The sequence below is a fragment of the Pyricularia grisea genome, chromosome I (assembly GCF_004355905.1).
Source record: "Pyricularia grisea strain NI907 chromosome I, whole genome shotgun sequence".
Classification (NCBI taxonomy): domain Eukaryota; kingdom Fungi; phylum Ascomycota; class Sordariomycetes; order Magnaporthales; family Pyriculariaceae; genus Pyricularia; species Pyricularia grisea.
In genome coordinates this window covers 1,108,682-1,126,905 of record NC_044973.1, presented here as the reverse complement: position 1 = coordinate 1,126,905, position 18,224 = coordinate 1,108,682, and the positions used below count along the sequence as shown (strand labels likewise).

The following is an 18,224-nucleotide window of genomic DNA, read 5'->3' as shown; positions in this document are numbered from 1 at the left end:
CAGGACAGATCACCCCTGGGCCAAGCCACGCGAAATACAATGTTTAACCTGCCAGTAATCGGCGTCGCAGCAGGCATCGCCTTGCTGTGCCTAATCGCCAGCCACCTACGTACACGCCGCAAACCCTTTCCGCCTGGACCGCCGGGCAGCCCCATCCTCGGCAATCTGTTGCAGATCCCGGCCAAAAAGGCGTGCCTCAAATTCCAACAATGGAGTCACGAGTACGGCATTTCCTCCAACGGGCTGCTCGGCCTGCGCCTGGGTCCCTGGGCCAGGTTTATCGTTCTCAACAAGCACAAACAGATCCGCGACCTCCTCGAAGGCCGCAGCACCATTTACGCCGGCCGCGGGCACGTCGCCATCATGGAAAAGATACGCGCCTGGACGAAGCCTGGTGAGCCCTACGTGGGCAACTTTGCCTCGTGGCAGTATAATGACGAACTGAAACGGGAGAGGAGGGCCTCCCACGAATATATGCTGCGGTCAGGCCAGGTCGAAAAATTGCTTCCGATCCAGGATGCTGAAAGCACGCAGCTGATGTGGGAGCTGTTGAGTTTTGAGCGGGACCAAAAGGCCGCGGGGGCCGCGGGGGCCGCGCCCGGGGCGCACCACATCTTCTTTTTCCGCACTTTCGGCGCCGTCGTGCTTGCGGCCGTGTACGGAATCCGCGGAAAGGATAGTGCGCCCAACTCACCCTTGGCCAAGTTCGAGTCGTTGGTTAAGGAGTTTATTCAATTGTTGGCGTTGACGGCCGCACCACCGTATGAGGTGTTCCCGTTTGTCGATTACATTCCCGAATTTATTAACCCTTGGCAGGGGTGGATCGTAAGGGGGAAGCAGTTCGGGATCCGCTGGTTTCTTTTTTGGAAAGAGTTTCATCAAATCGCGCTGGACTCGGCCGAACGTAAGACGAGCCGCGAGGGCGATGGGGTTCTGCTCAAATTGCAGGGTAAAGGGTATTCCGAGACGGAAAAACTGTCCTTTGGATCGACCATGATGAACGGCGGGGCCGATACAACGGCTATAACGTGTCTTACTATGATCGGCGCTTTAATCAACAACCCTGACATCCAACAGCAGGCCCGGGCGGAAGTGGATGCCATTTTTGGGGAGGGCGTTTTGCCTACAGCTGACAAGTTGAACCAGCTTCCATTTGTGAAGGCGTGTTTCTATGAGGTAGGATGACAATCCTTTGGATCAAGTCTCGCTCGCCGTCGATACAATTAGGCACCTCGTTTTCTAACACATTATTCTACCAGGCCGTCCGATGGCGACCGTTAACACCGCTCATGACACGCAGGGTTCGTCAGGACCACGAGTACGAGGGCTTTTTCATCCCCAAAGATACTATGGTGTTGTTCAACATTTGGGCACTATCTCACGATACCGATGTCTTCGAACGTCCTCAAGACTTTATGCCCTCCCGGTACTTACCGCAGTGTAGGGGTGACCCCGAAGCCAAGGCCAAGCCGCTACCGGTGTACGGGTTCGGAACGGGCTTACGGAACTGTCCAGGGCAAAAGATGGCCGAATATTCGGTCATGTTGGTGATTGCAAAACTACTTTGGGCATTTGAGATTTCGTCGCCCGACGGGAAACTCGACACGAGCATGGAGACGGGCTACGATGACGCGTTCATGTTGGCGCCGAACCCAGCCAGGTTGAGCTTCCGCCTGCGGAGTCAGGTTCGTGGGGATGTCCTTCAAAGGGAGTGGAAGAAGGCGGACGAGTGGCTTGCGCGGTTCGAATAAAAGTTGCATAAGTTCCCAGTGCTAGTTGACGGTGACGGTGAGGGAAAATTAGCTCAAGGTGAATTTCTTCAACATGGCAACTTGGCGAATGCGAATATGCGAATATGCGATTTGCCAGATGCGAGCTGTATGTGTAAGCACCACTTGGTTAGCGCGTTGGGGGGGAAAAAAAAAAAAAAATCATTCATGCAGTCCAACGGTTTGGTCGAGTTTGCCAAGAAGGGGATAGGGATTTTTTTGATTATGGTCATTCGCTGCAGCGAGGGTGGAATGTGGACTTGTTTCTCGTAGCAATCTACCGAGGTACCCAAGTTAGGTATAGGTATATACTATCTAGAGCTAATCTACACCAAAGTATTTTCTAATCATTTACCCTGCAACAAATCCAGCTCAGTTCAAACACCTGTCGTTCTACGTGTGTTCCGAGCAGCGGGACGGGGCGGGTCCGTCATGATTATGCGTAGAACCAGAGCGTATTTGCCTACCTATGGAAAGACAGGCTCGCATTCGCATTTGCGACGCTTGATCCAATCGGTAGGGCGGAGTGGGGCAATCTTGAGTGGGGCGGAACCCCGAGGAGCACCGCGCTAGCTTGGCTGTGTAGCGTCAAATTCGCACTCGGAAGCAAATCGTCGAGTCAAAATCGATCATCAGGGATAGCATAGCATGCTCGCATTCGCATCTTGTTTCCTTGGCACTTCGAGAAGATGGATTGTCTGCAAATTCCCGGAAGGATGGATAAACGTTGTGGAGAAGCCGAGGTTGTCATTGTCTTATGGGTATTACGAAGTAGGTATTACGCCTAACTGCGACGTAAAATGAGGCAGAGACTAAGGAGGCCAGACATGGGATTTCAAACAGCATGACGACGTTCAGGTCAGGCACCGGGCATAATCCAGAACAGAAGTCAATTAGCCCCAACTGGTCGACGAAATTCCGCCCCATCAAAATCAATCATCCCGACTCTCGCATTCTCCTCCGATGCGTATGCGATGAACACATGTGGCACCTAGTTCGCTAAAAACGCCATTGTATTCGTCGCACGAACCCTGCAGCGGCTCAATTCCCCACGCGGTGGCAAGCACCACTGTTTGTCCGTCAAGTCAAGTTTGTCAAATTGCATGATTCTGAGCGAGGCCTCGGCAGGTGGGACAGCCTTGGCAGGGTTGTACTTTGTCTCCTAAATTCCTGTAGGGCTTGTTGGGGAGGAGATTGATATAAAGTCATGATCGACTTTCACCAGACTTTTTGAGTTCCGACTTGACTCTATTCCCAACTCAACCACGACTTTCAACCATTGCAACTACACAACATCCAGTACAATTGTACATCATAATCGCAAGTACGAAAACATAATCACCAACACAGTCTTCGATTCCCAATGGCCGCACCAGCCCCCAAGATCATCATAGTCGGCGGCGGCCCTGTGGGCATGACCGCCGTCCACGCCCTCACCAGAGCTGGCATCGACTTTGTCCTCCTCGAGAGCAGACCCACCATCGTCATGGACGCCGGTTCCAACCTCGTCCTATCCCTTACTGGCCTGCGAGCCCTGAGCCAGTTCGGCATCCTACCCGCCCTGGAAAAGTGCAGCTCAGCACTTGCCAAGTTCAGCCGGATCGACCACCAGGCACGCGACATTGGCGACACCATGTTTTTCACCTACTTCCAACAAAAGTAAGCAGTCTGCAATGCGTCAAGAGGGCGATTCATTCTTTTTTTTTTTTTTTTTTTTTTTTTGCCATCGCATCTCCTAACATGTTTTGTGTCAGCTTTGGTGGTTACCCACGAGTCATCAGCCGTCACGACCTGATGAAAACCCTTTGGGAAGCCCTCCCGGCCGACGCACAAGCCAAGGTTCACGCCAACAAGAAGGTTTCCGACATCCGATCAACAGATAACGGCGTCATTGTCGAGTGCGCCGATGGAACCTCGTACGAAGGCTCCGTGGTGATCGGCGCCGACGGCACCTACAGCACCGTCCGAAAGCACATGAGCGCACTGGTCCCCAAGGAGGCCGAGCAGACCAAGACCAACGGTGAAGGCCCCTTCCTCACCAGCTACCGCTGCTTCTGGCTACGCTTCTCGGTCCTCCCCGGAATCCAGCCCGGCGACGCCAGCGAGACCCACGGCCCCGATGCCACCATCCAGGTGTTTGCCGGCGACGACTCGGCCGTCGCCGGTGTGTACGAGAAGCTCCCCGAGCCCACCCACAAGCCACAGCGCTACAAGCCCGAGGACGAGGAGGCCTTTGTCGAAAAGTGGGGCCACCTGCCCCTGGTCGAGGGCGGCTCCATCACCCTGGCCGACGCCTACAAGGCCAAGCACCAGTCCGGACTCGTCAACCTCGAGGAGGGCGTGATCCAGTGCTGGAGCTCCGCGGGACGCGCCGTGCTGGTGGGCGACGCCGCGCACAAGTTCACCCCGTCTACCGGCGCCGGCTGCAACAACGGCATCATCGACGTCGTCGTCCTGGCCAACAAGCTCAACAAGCTCTTCTCGGGCGGTGCGGCCCCTTCGCGCGACGACCTCGACGCCGCCTTTGCCGAGTACCAGACCGAGCGCCGAGAGGTCGTCACCTCGGCGTGCAAGCTGTCGGGTGGGGCCACCTCCATGGCTTCATGGAGCAGCGGCTTCCTCAAGTTCCTCGACCTCTACGTCTTCTCGAGCCAGATGGTGCAGAAGCTCTTTGTAAACATGAACAAGAGCGCGGTGGCCAGGATGCCCATCTTCGACTTTGTAGAGGGTGAAGAGAAGCTGGTGGGAGCCGTTCCGTGGGTGAATGCGATACCGTCACCCAAGGCCCAAGCTGTATAAGGTTTGGGTGGCTTTAATGAGATTTGTGGCCTTTTCTTTCTCGTTTGTTTTTCATTTGTAATAGCCTAGACATATACCTGACATAGAATTTCCTTTGTGATTTCTTAATAATACATATGATGACTTTACTTTGATAGGATTCTTGTGACATGCGATCTTACTTTGCCGCCATGTGTAAGATAAAGTTTTTTTTTTCCTATCCAGATATGCATCTTGAAATTTCAGGCTGAACTCCCCATCACAGTTGGTTGAGGTTTCCGATTTCCAAGTCTGTCGAATCTTCACTGGGAAGGCTCGTACCCGAAGGACTCCACTACGCACTTTACAACAGCAGGAACTACCTTGGCAGACAAAAATGTTCAATGGAGGCGATTAGCGACTGATCTCCTCGTCACCTAGCCTCACATCCCCCGCCTGCGACTCAAAATGAAAAACCCCAAAAGCAACACATAGCGAACATCATCATTCTCACAAACGCCCACCTCTGTCCTCCAAACAGCCACCAGAGACAACCCCAAAGCCCAGCCCAGCAGACCCAAACACCATGCCAACCGATCCTTCCAACCCGCTAACCTACCTCCTGGGCCCACCCGTCTACAAAGACTGGCTCCTGCTGAGCGCCAAAACAATCCGCGCGCTTCTCTGGGCCTTCCTCGTCGCATCGTGGGTCTTCGTCTCGGCGCGAGTGGCCAACGGACAACTCCCCACCAAGAGCCTCGGCACCTATGCCATCTGCCACGTTTGGATCGGCTGCGCGACGTCGGACGTGCAGATCTTGTACATGCTGCTGGCGTCGCTCGGCGGCAACGAGATGGTGGTCGCTGCCATGGGACGCGGCCGTGCCAGGGCGATGAATGTGGTTGCGTTTGTCGGGACTTGGTGGATCGGCTTGTGCTTTTATCTCTGGCCAAGGGAGCTAGGGGAGATGGGTAGCTCTGCTACTGTTGCTTCAACTTCGGCCTTGCGGGGGTTGGGGTGAGATGAAGTGAGGGCTGAAGGATGCGTGTGGGAGCGGTGGAGATGGTTGTCTGATGTCTCTTGGCTGTGTGTTGATGTGATGCGTGGTCTGCTTCGGTATTCCATGGCTCAGGTAGCTAAAGATACTAAAAGTGCTCGAAACCCCGGAATCACTTCATTTGTCTTGTACTGGCTGTCTAACAAACCGGATTAATTCGGTATGGACCACTTAAGGACTTGCAAAACTGGACGGGGGAGGCAGAGGCAACATAGAGGTTTGAGAGGCAATATCAATGCACGGAGGAGTAGCGGATATATGAGTATTACGAGGACAATAATTACTCTTTGGTATTTCCGGCCATGTGTGACTATCACATCAAGTCTGGGATTTACACAGTGAAGCTAAGTCGCGACTGTCAAGTTATCAATATGGTACTTTTGTGTGATCTGGCTTTGGCCAAAAGTTTCAACGGCCGGACAAAGTGAAGTCGCACTGTCGTGATAGGCATTCACTTGAGCACCGAGACTCTTGCGACCATGTGCAACCATCTTTCTATTTCAGGCACTTGTGTCACTTGCGACAATGGATGGCCATTATCATGGACCGGATTGTGCATGCTTTTTCTTTCCTCAGTTCCAACCGGGCTTCTCCTGACTACCTCAAAAAAAAAAAAAAAAAACTCGGAACCCATCAGTGAGCACATAACGTCTCTAACCTAGCAATCAACTGGGTCTACACAGTGGGTGTTCACATCTGGTGTATTCATGCATAGTCCTCAATATTTATCCTAACTATCTACCTAGGAGCTACTTATCTATCTACTTCCTTCCTTCTTGCATCCACTTGGTAACGATTGAAATCTATTCGTTTTAGTGAAATAACCATACAAGCACCAACGCCAAAACATTCAGGACACCCTTCTAGGCGTGCTCAAGTCCCTAATACTGTGTGTTGCAATCGAGGAAGGCGTTGAGAACACTGCAAACATTGTAAGTTTCTGCACTTGAGGAATGTTTCTCAATGTCGTGTTGTGAATATTGGTGAATAAAAGTTGCTTTGTTTGGAAAATCGGACAGGGGAAAACATTACGGAAAGGGTTTTCAGCAAGACCACCGACGGCGTATTTCCCTGGTGGGGTAAAATTCAATGTGGAAGTCAATTCGATAATATTGAAGTTGGATATTTGGATATAAATCTGCGACTGCTACAAAGATAGCAAACAACAACCTTCAACAAGTCCATATCTCTTCCATAAAAACGCACGAACGAGAAAAGAAAAAGAAAAACAAAAAAGAAAGAAAAAAAAAGAACAGAGAGAAAGAAACAATAGACAATTTTTTTTCGCAAAACTCTAAAATTTGGTTTTTTGCGAAGCCAACTTTGTGCCCAAACTTTACTCTAATTCCCGTCAAGGTAAGGTAAGTTGGGACTACTGTGGCAGAGGTTTAGGCGACATTCTCCAGTGGCTTACCTCATTTAACCTTGGCAATATCAATCCAGGATCATAAATAAGACAGGACGCCCACAAGGGTAATCCATTTGTATGGTCATATTTTTGTTGCTGAATCGTACCTTGATTAATTTGAGTTTGGATCCTGCCAAGTTACTGCCACCGCATTTAGTGCGGAAAATTGCCGAAATTTCGATCCATATTTAGGCATTAACCCCTCGTCCCGCCATCACAAGCGGCCGTTGTCCTCATGCGACATGTTCAACCTTATAACTTGCCGAATTCTTACTTGCAAGCTATTTGGGCCATTGCAGTCTGGTCAACCATCGGGTTTAAAAGTATAAGCCCCAAACCCGAACCATGCGACCTCTGGCTCGTCTAGCTCAGTACTGCCTGCTACTCTCGGCAGCTGCGTTTGCTCCATGCCGATCGCAGACCCATGAATACGATGTGGTTGTCATAGGTGGTGGTTCTGCCGGCACTCATGCAGCCACGCGACTGCAGCAGATAGGAAAGTCGGTCTTGCTGATCGAAAAGGAGGATCGTCTGGGCCGCAACGCCAACACATACAAAGATGCACAGACTGGAGTCACTTTCGACTACGGCATTGTCAGCTTGGTGAACATCACCGCCACCACCGACTTTTTTGATAGTCTAGGCGTGCCCCTGAAAAAGTTCAATGGCCAATTCGTTCCAAACGAGCAGGCCGTCGGTGCAGACTTTAAGCAGAAAACGAAGGCTGCCAGTTGGCCGCTCTCGAGCAAAGACGACGTGACAGCGGCGCTCAAGGCATATCAGCAACTTTTGGAGAAGTATCCCTATCTCAACAGTGGGTATCATCTGCCGGACGAAATACCAGACGAGATTCTCATGCCGTTTGGTGATTTCTTGGAGAAGCACAACTTGAGCGCCATTGCATATCAGGGATGGCTGGTGTATGGCGGCATGGGAAACGCACTCGCGCAACCGGCGCTGTACATGACGCATTACTTCAATATGCTTCAGGCGCGGGCTCGGTTGGAGGACCTGCGTGTGACTGAAGCAAACAATAACATGCAATCACTTTGTAAGTGCTCATACGCAATGATGTCTTGTGTGCTGGTTTTCTGACAACAATCCTCAGTTGATGCTGCTCAAAAGAAACTGGGAGATAATGCGATAGTCGGGGCGAAAGAGACCAAGGTCAACCGGCGTGCCGATGGCGGCGTGGAAGTGCAAGTAAAGACGGCTTCTGGAGCCAAGACGGTTAGAGCACGCAAACTTGTTATTGCTGCACCACCTACACTCCAAATTCTCCAGTCTTTCCTCGACCTCAGCACTGAGGAGACTTCACTCTTCAGCCAGTTCAACAACAGCTACTATTGGAATGCTGTCGTCGATAACACAGGCTTCCCGAACGACACTGGCATCTACAACTCGGACGCGAAAGCCAAATTTGGTATCCCTGCCTTACCTGGTATCTACAATTTTGAGCCCACCGGGGTTCAAAATCTGCATGCCGCGTATGGAGGGAGCCCATCCCGTCTATCTGACAAGGAGATTGAGGATGAGATAACGAGTTCCATCTCTGGAGCTCAGCAAGCTCTTGGATATCCAGGCCTTCAACCAAAAATCGTCCAATACAACAACCACTCGCCCTCGGGATTGACGGTATCGGTTGATGCCATTAGGGGCGGCTTCTACAAGAGGCTGAACGCGCTGCAAGGTCAGCAGAATACATTCTGGACCGGAGCTGCCTGGTGCTGTGGAAGCTCGAGTTCGATCTGGAATTACACGGAACACGAGATTCTGCCCCCGCTCATAGCTTCACTCGACAGGTAGAATTGGTACATGAGTACAAGTGCAAACTCTTCAAGTCTATTCTGGCCAATAATTGCATACAATGCACAATGTACTTTTCCTTTGCCTACGTCTTTAAGCGTCTAGTCTTAGGTCAACACCTAGTCAATCCAATTGGAGTTGCTTGCGTTGGAGCATCCCGGATTGCCAGTGTTCTCCCCGTGAAGCTTCTATCAAAGAATTGCGCATATCCTTCTTTGCCTTTGTTGTTGTGACCAACTGTTCTCGGAGGCTACAAGTACTAAATACTTTCGTCAACACCGAGTAAATACAGGTGAATAATAGTAGGGGACCATCCCAGAGCAAGTACCATATGAGGCTCGGCTGAGCAGAAGAGCCATGAATGCCAGCCAGGTACAGCAAACGAGCCAATGGACTTTACGAGAGCAAACAATTCCCGGATTACGAAAGCAAACAGTTTCAGACTGTGGGATTCCATTTTGAATGCGGTTATTGACGCCATGGAAGAAAGAAATTTTCACTCTCACCCTTTTATAAAATCGTCGATCCGCTCTGCCATTCTCGCCATATCTTTTCTTCCTCTCCTCTCCCTTCTCCTCATGACTTCGGATTGATCGCTCGCTCTCGAGGGCCAGATTCCACCAAATCTCAAACCCCAGCAAAGATCATGTCAACTATCCATCAGTAGTAGCGGTCACGCCGAAGACGACCGGACTTTACACACGACATGGATCTCGCGGTGTAGATGAAATACGGCTAGGTTCATACGGATGGGAGCTCCCTTCGGAACCACCTCGTCCATTTACGTCTTCGAATGGACAGGGCAAGTTCAATCGCAACTCAAGTCATCAATAACCCCTCTCTTCATGCTTCGAAGCACGCCTCGGCAGACAGTTTTCGCTCAGCAGTCAGTGTGCTGTGTTCTCCAGCATCCGTCGCAAGCCATTCTTCCTGTAAGATATGTCTGCTTCCCCGCCCATCCAACAAAATCTGGACGGTTTCTCGGACGACAAAGCGGAGACTAACAGATCATATGTCTCTCACAGTTAACCAGGAACTCGACGTGAAGCTGGCTGGTGTAAGCATGCAAATGGTCAGCGATGAACTTCAAGCAGAAGGACACAAGAACGAGGAGACACATCACTGTCAGCAAAATGTCTCTCTACCATGTGACGGCAGCCACAAGATCGACTGGTCCAATTTGACCATGCCAAGACTGATGAAGACTTCAGAAGTTTGAATGTGAGAGGATCTATACGAGATATGTCCGCCGGCAGACAACAGACAACGGGGTTACTTCTATCTAACGGTGTACGCGTTGGGGAATACTCCATGACGCGGCTGCCGGCGGGCTGCGTCAAAAGACATTTTAATCTTCTCACCGTGCCCTCACATCCAACTTCACAGTCTTCATCTTTCCACAGCACAGTCAACCAGTACCAGAGATCGGCAAGCAACCAAGCAGCCCAGGCATTTGCTCGATGTCATTTAAGCAGGGCGACATGAAGAGCACCGGAACGCCAGTCTCTCAGTGTTTACGCTTGGCATGGGCCATCCACAAGGACAAGTTATTGTTCAGCTTCACTTCAGTCTCAGCCACCTTCCCTTCATTTCACTCTTTTTACTTTGCTTCATCTTCTTTCCACCTTTTAGTTCAAGATCCAGCGTTTCATCTTTTTGATACCCACGCATCATCGCATTTCTCTTGGTTTTGTCGGTTGTTTTCGACCTTACGGTCTTTCTCGCCATGCACTCGGCTCCCCTGTGGTCCTCGAACTCTCATCATACCCGTTTCCAGTCATTTGTCTGACTTGTGGTCTTACTGGATGCAATTTTGCGCTGGATTGGGGTGCATTGCCGACTTCTGAGTCTGGGAAGTTTTTTGTTTCACGCATGTCGTGCAATCCAGGTCAGCTCTCCCAAGGCAGCAACCTTCATAACGGCCGGCAAGCCCGTGAGAGGTCACATTGGTAGCAGTTACTGGCACGACCTCGAGCCCGAATGGCACAGATGCGCTCCTTGTTGGCCGATGGCAACGCTCAAGAGGAGGACTCCGTTCCCGCGAAATAAGAGTTTCATGAGTCGGATGAGAATAGAAGGTGAGAGTCCCCAGCCCTTTGCCGATTACAGTTTTCGGGGCTGTTATTAACAGTTTTACAAAGATCCTCTACCTGGCACGAGCAGGTCTCCATTTAACGAAGACAATCAGTAGCACCATCTCTCTGTGGCAGCTAACCCGATTCCTGTAACAGATTAACGCCATTTATACTAATGTTTATGCAGTGCCAGCTCTCGCTGCCTGGTGATGGAGAAGCACCTGTCCTCTTGGTCAGCTGAGACATTGTGAGAGCTTACTTATCTATTGAAGTGGCAGAAGAATTCAAGGTTACCTGCTCTTGCAAGGACTCGGCGAAGGTTGTCGGCCTAACGTGCAGCCTTGGCTTCCTCGCTGCACTGCCCACCTACAGCATATCGCCGGGAATAACTGGTATTAGAATTTGATATGTCAAGGTGAGACCCTGTTTTCTTTTCTGTATACCTTATATCGCTGGTGCGGATACTAATACTGCTGCCGCTACTTATAGGATTAGTACGTTTGCAGCGCACCCGCACAATGCATGTTTTTTAAGAAAAAAACCAATCGCCCTGGCAATTCGCAGCACTTAAGAGTCAAGAATCAGTGTTTTTTCCTGCATTATTAAGGGAGGGTAACAACTATGGGTCATGGGGATAGTACGCGTTTAGTCTTGTCGCTTTACTGGGGCAACATATTTCCACCATTGAGGCATGGTGCAATCCGAGTTTAGTCGCTTATGGTAATACCGCAGTCCAGTTACACAGAAATATTCAATTGGCTTATGTCGCCATTGGGTACAAGATGCAAGTCATAGAGAGATGGCATCCGGTTTGGTTTGGCTTCCTCGGCTTGAAGTTGTTGGTCCCCAGGTTGGCAGACTGAGTTTTCGCCGCCACCATAGGATTGACACCCAAATTGTTTCCATTTCTTGGCATCCACTTTTAGTCGCGAGCCCAAGTTACTGCGAATGGAGCGTTAATTCCATGTTTCTTTCGAGGCGTTAATTTGACTGCGACTAATGTTGTTTTTGGTGGTAATGGCTTGTTTCGTAGCCAGGACTTGAAAGTGCAGTTGGTGGATTGGGTTGCTACAGAAGGGGCCTGTCTTTCTGTTTCTTGTTTCTTTCCTGCCTTGTCACTACCGTAATTAGCTCCAGTCTAACGCACTTGTCGGACAAGTCAGAGTCTTAGCTTCACCGCAACCTCACGATGACGGTTGACCAAGAACCGGGGCACTAGAAGATCACATCATGATTCATTCCATGTGTAGCGTAGTCTAGTCAACCACTGATTTTGACATTCATAAATAGATCCTTATGATAGTCCGTGAAATATCTTATGGCCCATATAGAGGATTGTGAACTGACGACACTGGAAAGTGGTCGAATGGATCTTTCGAGAGCAAGTACAAAGAGAGACAGGAAAGAAAGCAAGCCCACACAAGTTGAGGTCCCATACCGCCAGTGGCTCCTAGCTCGTAGCCATATCGCGAGAATCAGCATCGAGCCATTTTGCCTTCCGGCTAGACTCATGCAGCAGTAATGGTTCACGTTCCATATGTGCCTGGGCAGTACAGCACACTATCAGGCGGCTTCACCCTTTTTGTCCGCCTCGCGCTCCAACACGTCCCTTGACATGAGTTACCATCTGACTGCAAACAGGCTCGTAATGTCACCAGCGCCTCAACAGTGCCAAGCTCGATGAGCTGCTGCGTTATCTGGGTCTGAGCTGCTCACTTGGATACTTGGATAACCGTGCCCATGCCAGGCTGGCCCCGAATAGGTCTAAGGGCGTGCAAAGTGTGCGTCCCCTCCCGTTGGGAATGAAAGATGCCAAGAACGGCGTGTTGCTTGGCGGGTTTAGACGAGGTACTATGTAGATGGTGTGAAGGGCCATTGGTAGTGGAGACTTGTCGTATCGAACGAACTCGGTGGATCGATCATTTTGAAGAGTAGCAGACAGCGTTTGGATCATGCAAGGTGTAGGAGCATGGGTAAAAAAGTGATTTATGCTGAGGAAGGCCTGCAAAATGTTACATAACAGATACTACTACCTATGCAATGCTCATACCCAAATGTCAGGAACAACATAATGCGACACCTGTTACCGAAAAACAATCTTGTCTCGCTGAAAAAAAATAGTTTCTTCATGGATGATGCCACAGCCATGGTTTCAAAAAGCCTACAACCTAAAGATCCGCACATTCCCGCCAGGGTTCTCCCTCAGCAGCTTGGCGTTCCTCCACCCATAATAAAACCTCAGGCCCAGCGCACCCGCGGCGACGAAGAACAACAGTGCGGCGTTGGTGAAGTGCCCGGTCGGGTAGCCCAGCTTGGCCTCGTCGGACTTGTAGATCCAGACGCCGGGGATCTGGCCCAGGCCGCCGCCGATGCTGACGTTGATGGCGATTGCCAGGCCGACGGCTCCCGTGCTGAAGATGTTGGACGACAGCCAGCCCAGCAGGGGCGGGATGCAGCTGAATGCGCCCGCGGAGGCGAGGATCAGGCAGCCGTAACGCGCGGCAAACGCGGATGGCGGGAGGATGCCCGAGACGAGGAAGCCGACGCCGCCTAGGGTGGCGCAGACGGCTGAGTGGACGCCACGGGCGTTGAAGTGATCGGCAGAGTACGAGGTAATGATTTGCACGACTAGAGTTGAGACTTGATATTAGCTTTTGCGACATTAGTTGCTTGTGTTTTGTGTTATTGACTCACCATAGGCTACAGCGTATGGAGGCACTGTCATGAGTTGCGCTTGCAGGTCAAAGTAACCCAGGCCGGCAGTGATGGTGGGCGTGAACAATGACAAACTGCTGAACGGGGTCGAAATTCCAAAGTAAATGGCGTAGTGCCCGTACAATCGCCAGTCGGTTAAGGTGGCCTTTGCCTCGGCCCAGCTCATGCTGCTATGGTGTTGCTTGCTGCCGTCAATCGCCAATCGGGCGTGCGAGATATCGCGCTCCCTGGTTGACAGCCGTGACCACTCCTCGGGAAAGTCGGGAAGCAGGAACCAAACGGCGAAAGCGGATAGACAGCTGGGCATACCCTCGAGGATGAAGAGCCATCGCCAAGCCGACAGGCCGTGCACGCCGTTCATGTGACCTATTGCGTACGCAAGAGCACCACCAAAAGCACCTGCCAGGGTCGCGCTGGCTAGGATGAACGCGACGCGGACGGAGCGCTCCTCGGCCTTGTACCAAAAGGTCAGGTAGTAGACCAAGCCAGGGAACAGACCGGCCTCGAACATGCCGAGCAGGAATCGAACGCCGGTGATTTGGCCAAAGGTAGAGGTGCCGCCCAAGCCGATGGTGATGGCGCCCCAGCTGAACATCAAAAATGCAATCCAGCGCGACGGTCGCAGCTTTTTGAGCAAGATGTTGGATGGCACCTCGAAGACGGCGTAGGCGACGAGAAACACCAGAAGCGCGATGGTGAACTGGTAGCTGGTGGTGTTGGTTTCTGACTGCATATCGTTTTTGGTGCTAGAGTTGAGGATTCTTGCATTTCCTATGTTGGAGCGATCGAGGTAGCAAAGGAAGTAGATGGCTGCCGACAATGGTAGAATGGCCATATCTTGCTTCCATACGAGTGCCCGTTCCTCCTCCTCGGTGAAGGTGGTGAGTGGCGCTTCATCCTTGATTGAATTGGTCAGTGAATTCGAGCCCAAAATTTCAGTTGTGTTTTTTTTTTTTTTTGTTCCCAACGATTATACAGGGTAGGCGCTCACATTGTTTTGGCCGGGCTGAATCTCGAGCTTGACATCGTCCAATTTGTCCGCGCCGGACACGCCGCTTTCCTTCTCGGTAGAGGTAGCCATGTTCGCCGACTGAGTGGTGTGCAAATCGCACACGTTACAGAAAAGAGCGAAGATGGAAAGGAAGTATAGGTGCACAATACAGACGAAGAAAACAAAATCAACGCTGCAAGAACAGCAAGCAAGGCAGATGGGTGCGCATGCGGCGGTCAGTCAGCAAGACATGCAACAATCAACGTAAGCATGGCCCATGGGGCCGTGATGGAGAAAATCTTTTTTGTTCGCCCGAACACGGACCACTCCATGTGCCGAAGCTTATCCATTGTATGCGGGGAATGGTCGGATAACAATTGACCGACTGAGTTAGCAGAAATAGGTAGAGTAAGGTAGGCAACGTTCTGCTTGGTTCACAAGAAAGGACCGAAGTCAAGCAAAAGCAAGTCGACAGTTATTAAATTTCAACCAAGGCACCCCACCCACCTTTTGCTAGCTCCAATCGCACAGTGGGGTATGCGGAGTGGTTGGTTGGGGTTGGTTGGGTTTTCCATTGAATTGTGGGGTCTTATGAAAGTAGAGGGGGGGAGGTAAAGGTTGACAGTAAGCGGGCAAGGCGGGGTAGCCTCGGGACCAGATTGCTTGTTGTATTGTTGTGCCGCCTACCCGCTGTTGACGAGAACTAGTGGACGGGAGTTGGAAGCTTGGCGTGAGCTTGGTTGTAGTTTTCTCGGCAAATAACTTCAAGAGGATTTTCATCAATCGCCTTGTACGACGTATGTACAACGTAGGTCTTTGGCAATTTGAGTTTTGCAGCTATAGACAGCTATAGCCAGGTCTGCTTTCAATCAATTAATTACAGGATGCAATCTCGCCCCTGTCGCAGTCGGTTTCTACCCTCACCCCAACCCTAGACTCGAAAATGTGGAATATTTGCGCCTGGTCCTCCTCGATTGGTCAAAACGAGACTCATTTCGGTTTGATAATTTCTCATCGGAGTTCGTCTTTTGCATCTTGTGCACGCATTTTTACTATATTCACCGATATTATCCACGAAGGTATGCAGCACGACACAAATTAGTGTAGAAATTTTGCATGGGACCCCTGGAGCGCAAACTCTATGTACGGGGTACTCAGGTAAGCAGTGTCACTCGCCTTTGCCTGCGCTCACCGGCCCGATTCAAGCTTGTCGTGGTAATTACTTTGTATATACAGTTAAATGACTGACGAGCTCATCCGCGGCAGGCCGATGTTTCAAAAACCAAAGTTCTGACCCAAGTAGTATTTGTTGGTCACCACTACAACCTTGTTCTAAATTACAATCATCTCATGGATTTGCGCCATGTCCAATGCTACGTACTTAGGCATTGACTAATCATGAAAAATGAAAAATAAATACAACAAGCGCAGAACACAGTGATTTCAATGCACAAGAATAACCGCGACAACCGCCCTGCGATATTGCTTGGATGCTCAAAGCCAAAGATAGTTCTCACTACTCATGATTTCACTGCCACCCTTGTCAGATGAGAACCCGTAATATTCAATTTGCGCAACACGACAATAATTATTGCTTTGTGTCCACATAGCAAATGAGCGAGAACCTGTTGCAAACCTTCACATTCCGATGCCAGCGTGCGGTCCTTTCGACGACACTAGGCAGCAGTTGGTGGATTTGTTGCCGGCTTATACACGCCACCAAGACACAGACAACGATGTCGCGAGAGCTAGCCTATCTCATTCGTGGTGACTTGCATCACGGAGGTGATTATAATACAGAATGACCCAGGTCATCGGAAGTTCAATCGGCGAAAGCGACGGCAGTTGATAAAACTTTTTTTCTCAACGCGCAACAATAGTGAGCGCATGAATCGTAGGCGAAAGATTTTATGATTTATTCGTCTGCCAATCTATCCCTACTATATTGGGGGGTTTTACTCTATTATTAGAAGATAAATGACACATTCCCTTGTGTCTTTCAAAAAAAGCATACTTTAACAACCAACCACAGCAACTCCATTTACTCCTGTGCAACTACGGTAGTGGCCATGAATTGCTTGTAAGCAGGAATGGACCAGCGACGTATCCGCTTGCCGTACTTGATCATGATGAAAAAAGTAAACGTGCAAGCAAGGGAAATCATGGCGGCGGTGATGAAGCAGTTCTGCAGACCCTGGGTGGTCCACCAAGGGGTGATTCCATAGCTGATGCCGAACCCGATGGTGTTCCTGATCAGCATGACCGACACGGTCGTCTCTCCGGCGATCTCCTTGAAGCAGTCGACGTTGTAGCTCACGGCGATGGAGCCGCCCGTCACCACGCCAAAGGTGAGCATGCCGAGGCCAAAGACGAGCCCGATCCAGTGCACGTTGTAGTAGGCTCCCACGCCCCAGGTGATGAGGCCGGCCGAGGACATGACGCCGGCGAGCAGGAGAACCCACAGGCGGTGCTCGGGCTCGCGGATGCCGTTGTTGCGGCGCGCAAGACGCAGAGCAAGCCAGTCGGCCGCGTTGCCGGACCAGAGCGAGGCGCAGGCGGCACCGATGATGGGTCCGGCGTAGACGCAGCCGACGAGCGCGGCGGAGAAGTTGTAGGGGTTTGCGGTGAGGACGGGGCTGGCGGTGCCGTTGAGCACGTTGTACCAGGACAGGTTGATACCGTAGAGGAAACCGGACCAGGCCACGGTGGGGAGCCTGAAGATCATGATGATGGGGCGGTAGGCCATGCGCAGCATGTCACCGTTGGTGGGGCGGCCGGGCAGGGCCTTGAAAAATGTGTACTTGTGCCAGCCGGCGTTGATGTTGGGGTACTCGATCTGGCTCTCGGGTACCTCGGTGGTGGTGGTGGTGCCCTCCTTCTTCATGTCAGAGATGGAGCTCTGCTCGCTGGCTACCTCGTCGGTGCGGAAGTATATGGTCTCCTCCATGAAGAGGAACATTATGATAAAGCAAACGCCGCACACGATGCTGCCCAGGTGCATTGTCCACCGCCAGCCGTATGCGTCGTTGAACCAACCGGCTACAAGAGGGGCCAGGAAGTTGGATCCGAACAGGGTGAAGACGTAGAGTCCCATGTAGGTTCCACGGTTGTGGGCGAAGAAGAGATCGAAGACGGTGACCTCGCACAAGGATTCGATGGGGGAGACGATGACGCCGATGAGGATACGGTGGGCCATCCATTCACTGGCCGAACTCGACCTAGCAGTCCACTCCATCATGGCGACGGTGAGAAGCATAGTAACTAGGTAAACACCGCGGCGGCCGTAGGTCAGAGCAATCGGCTGCCATATCAAGCACGCCCAACCGAAGAAGAGAAACATGAGACCGGTACCCTGGACTAGGTCCGCCGTTGATATGCCCGTGTCAGCCGTGATGTCGGCCAGCACCGAGTACTGTAGAGAGGTTGCGATGCCGGTTCCGAGGATGTAGAGGTAAGCCATATTGACTGTCCGGAGCTTGCGGGCATGGCTCCAGTTCAACGGGTCGTTTGGGTCGGCACTTGGTCGAGGCACCGGGACAATGTCGGCCTGAGAATTGTCGTGAGCATCGGAAGATCCGCCGCTGACGTCGACGAGCCGGACCGTGCCGGGCACCGCCTCATCGCGGTCGATTTCGTTGAGGGCCAT

At 51.4% G+C, this 18,224-nt stretch overlaps 7 protein-coding genes across 7 annotated transcripts; 5 read left to right on the top strand and 2 right to left on the bottom strand.

Annotated features, from left to right (window-relative positions):
• Positions 1–39: 39 nt before the first annotated feature.
• Positions 40–1,787, top strand: PgNI_05416 (uncharacterized protein; the record flags this gene model as incomplete). Its single annotated transcript, XM_031125447.1, has 2 exons — positions 40–1,176; positions 1,260–1,787. 2 exons carry the CDS (start codon positions 40–42, stop codon positions 1,749–1,751), a joined length of 1,629 nt encoding a protein of 542 aa, XP_030981863.1. The 3' UTR covers positions 1,752–1,787.
• Positions 1,788–2,467: 680 nt separating this feature from the next.
• Positions 2,468–4,650, top strand: PgNI_05415 (uncharacterized protein). Its single transcript, XM_031125446.1, has 2 exons — positions 2,468–3,428; positions 3,524–4,650. Exons 1-2 carry the CDS (start codon positions 3,133–3,135, stop codon positions 4,566–4,568), a joined length of 1,341 nt encoding a protein of 446 aa, XP_030981864.1. The 5' UTR covers positions 2,468–3,132; the 3' UTR covers positions 4,569–4,650.
• Positions 4,651–5,112: 462 nt separating this feature from the next.
• Positions 5,113–5,547, top strand: PgNI_05414 (uncharacterized protein; the record flags this gene model as incomplete). Its single annotated transcript, XM_031125445.1, has 1 exon — positions 5,113–5,547. The coding sequence occupies one exon, from the start codon at positions 5,113–5,115 to the stop codon at positions 5,545–5,547; it is 435 nt and encodes a 144-aa protein (XP_030981865.1).
• A 1,764-nt stretch (positions 5,548–7,311) lies between these two features.
• Positions 7,312–8,797, top strand: PgNI_05413 (uncharacterized protein; the record flags this gene model as incomplete). Its single annotated transcript, XM_031125444.1, has 2 exons — positions 7,312–8,042; positions 8,100–8,797. Exons 1-2 carry the CDS (start codon positions 7,337–7,339, stop codon positions 8,795–8,797), a joined length of 1,404 nt encoding a protein of 467 aa, XP_030981881.1. The 5' UTR covers positions 7,312–7,336.
• Positions 8,798–9,642: 845 nt separating this feature from the next.
• Positions 9,643–10,016, top strand: PgNI_05412 (uncharacterized protein; the record flags this gene model as incomplete). The annotated part of the gene is made up of 2 exons (XM_031125443.1): positions 9,643–9,729; positions 9,831–10,016. The coding sequence occupies 2 exons, from the start codon at positions 9,643–9,645 to the stop codon at positions 10,014–10,016; spliced, it is 273 nt and encodes a 90-aa protein (XP_030982532.1).
• A 2,549-nt stretch (positions 10,017–12,565) lies between these two features.
• On the bottom strand, positions 12,566–14,992 carry PgNI_05411 (uncharacterized protein; the record flags this gene model as incomplete). The annotated part of the gene is made up of 4 exons (XM_031125442.1): positions 14,579–14,992; positions 13,567–14,485; positions 13,055–13,500; positions 12,566–12,874 (listed from the first exon to the last, which is right to left on the bottom strand). The coding sequence occupies exons 1-4, from the start codon at positions 14,666–14,668 to the stop codon at positions 12,566–12,568; spliced, it is 1,764 nt and encodes a 587-aa protein (XP_030981895.1). The 5' UTR covers positions 14,669–14,992.
• A 1,627-nt stretch (positions 14,993–16,619) lies between these two features.
• On the bottom strand, positions 16,620–18,224 carry PgNI_05410 (uncharacterized protein; the record flags this gene model as incomplete). Its single annotated transcript, XM_031125441.1, has 1 exon — positions 16,620–18,224. One exon carries the CDS (start codon positions 18,222–18,224, stop codon positions 16,620–16,622), a length of 1,605 nt encoding a protein of 534 aa, XP_030981897.1.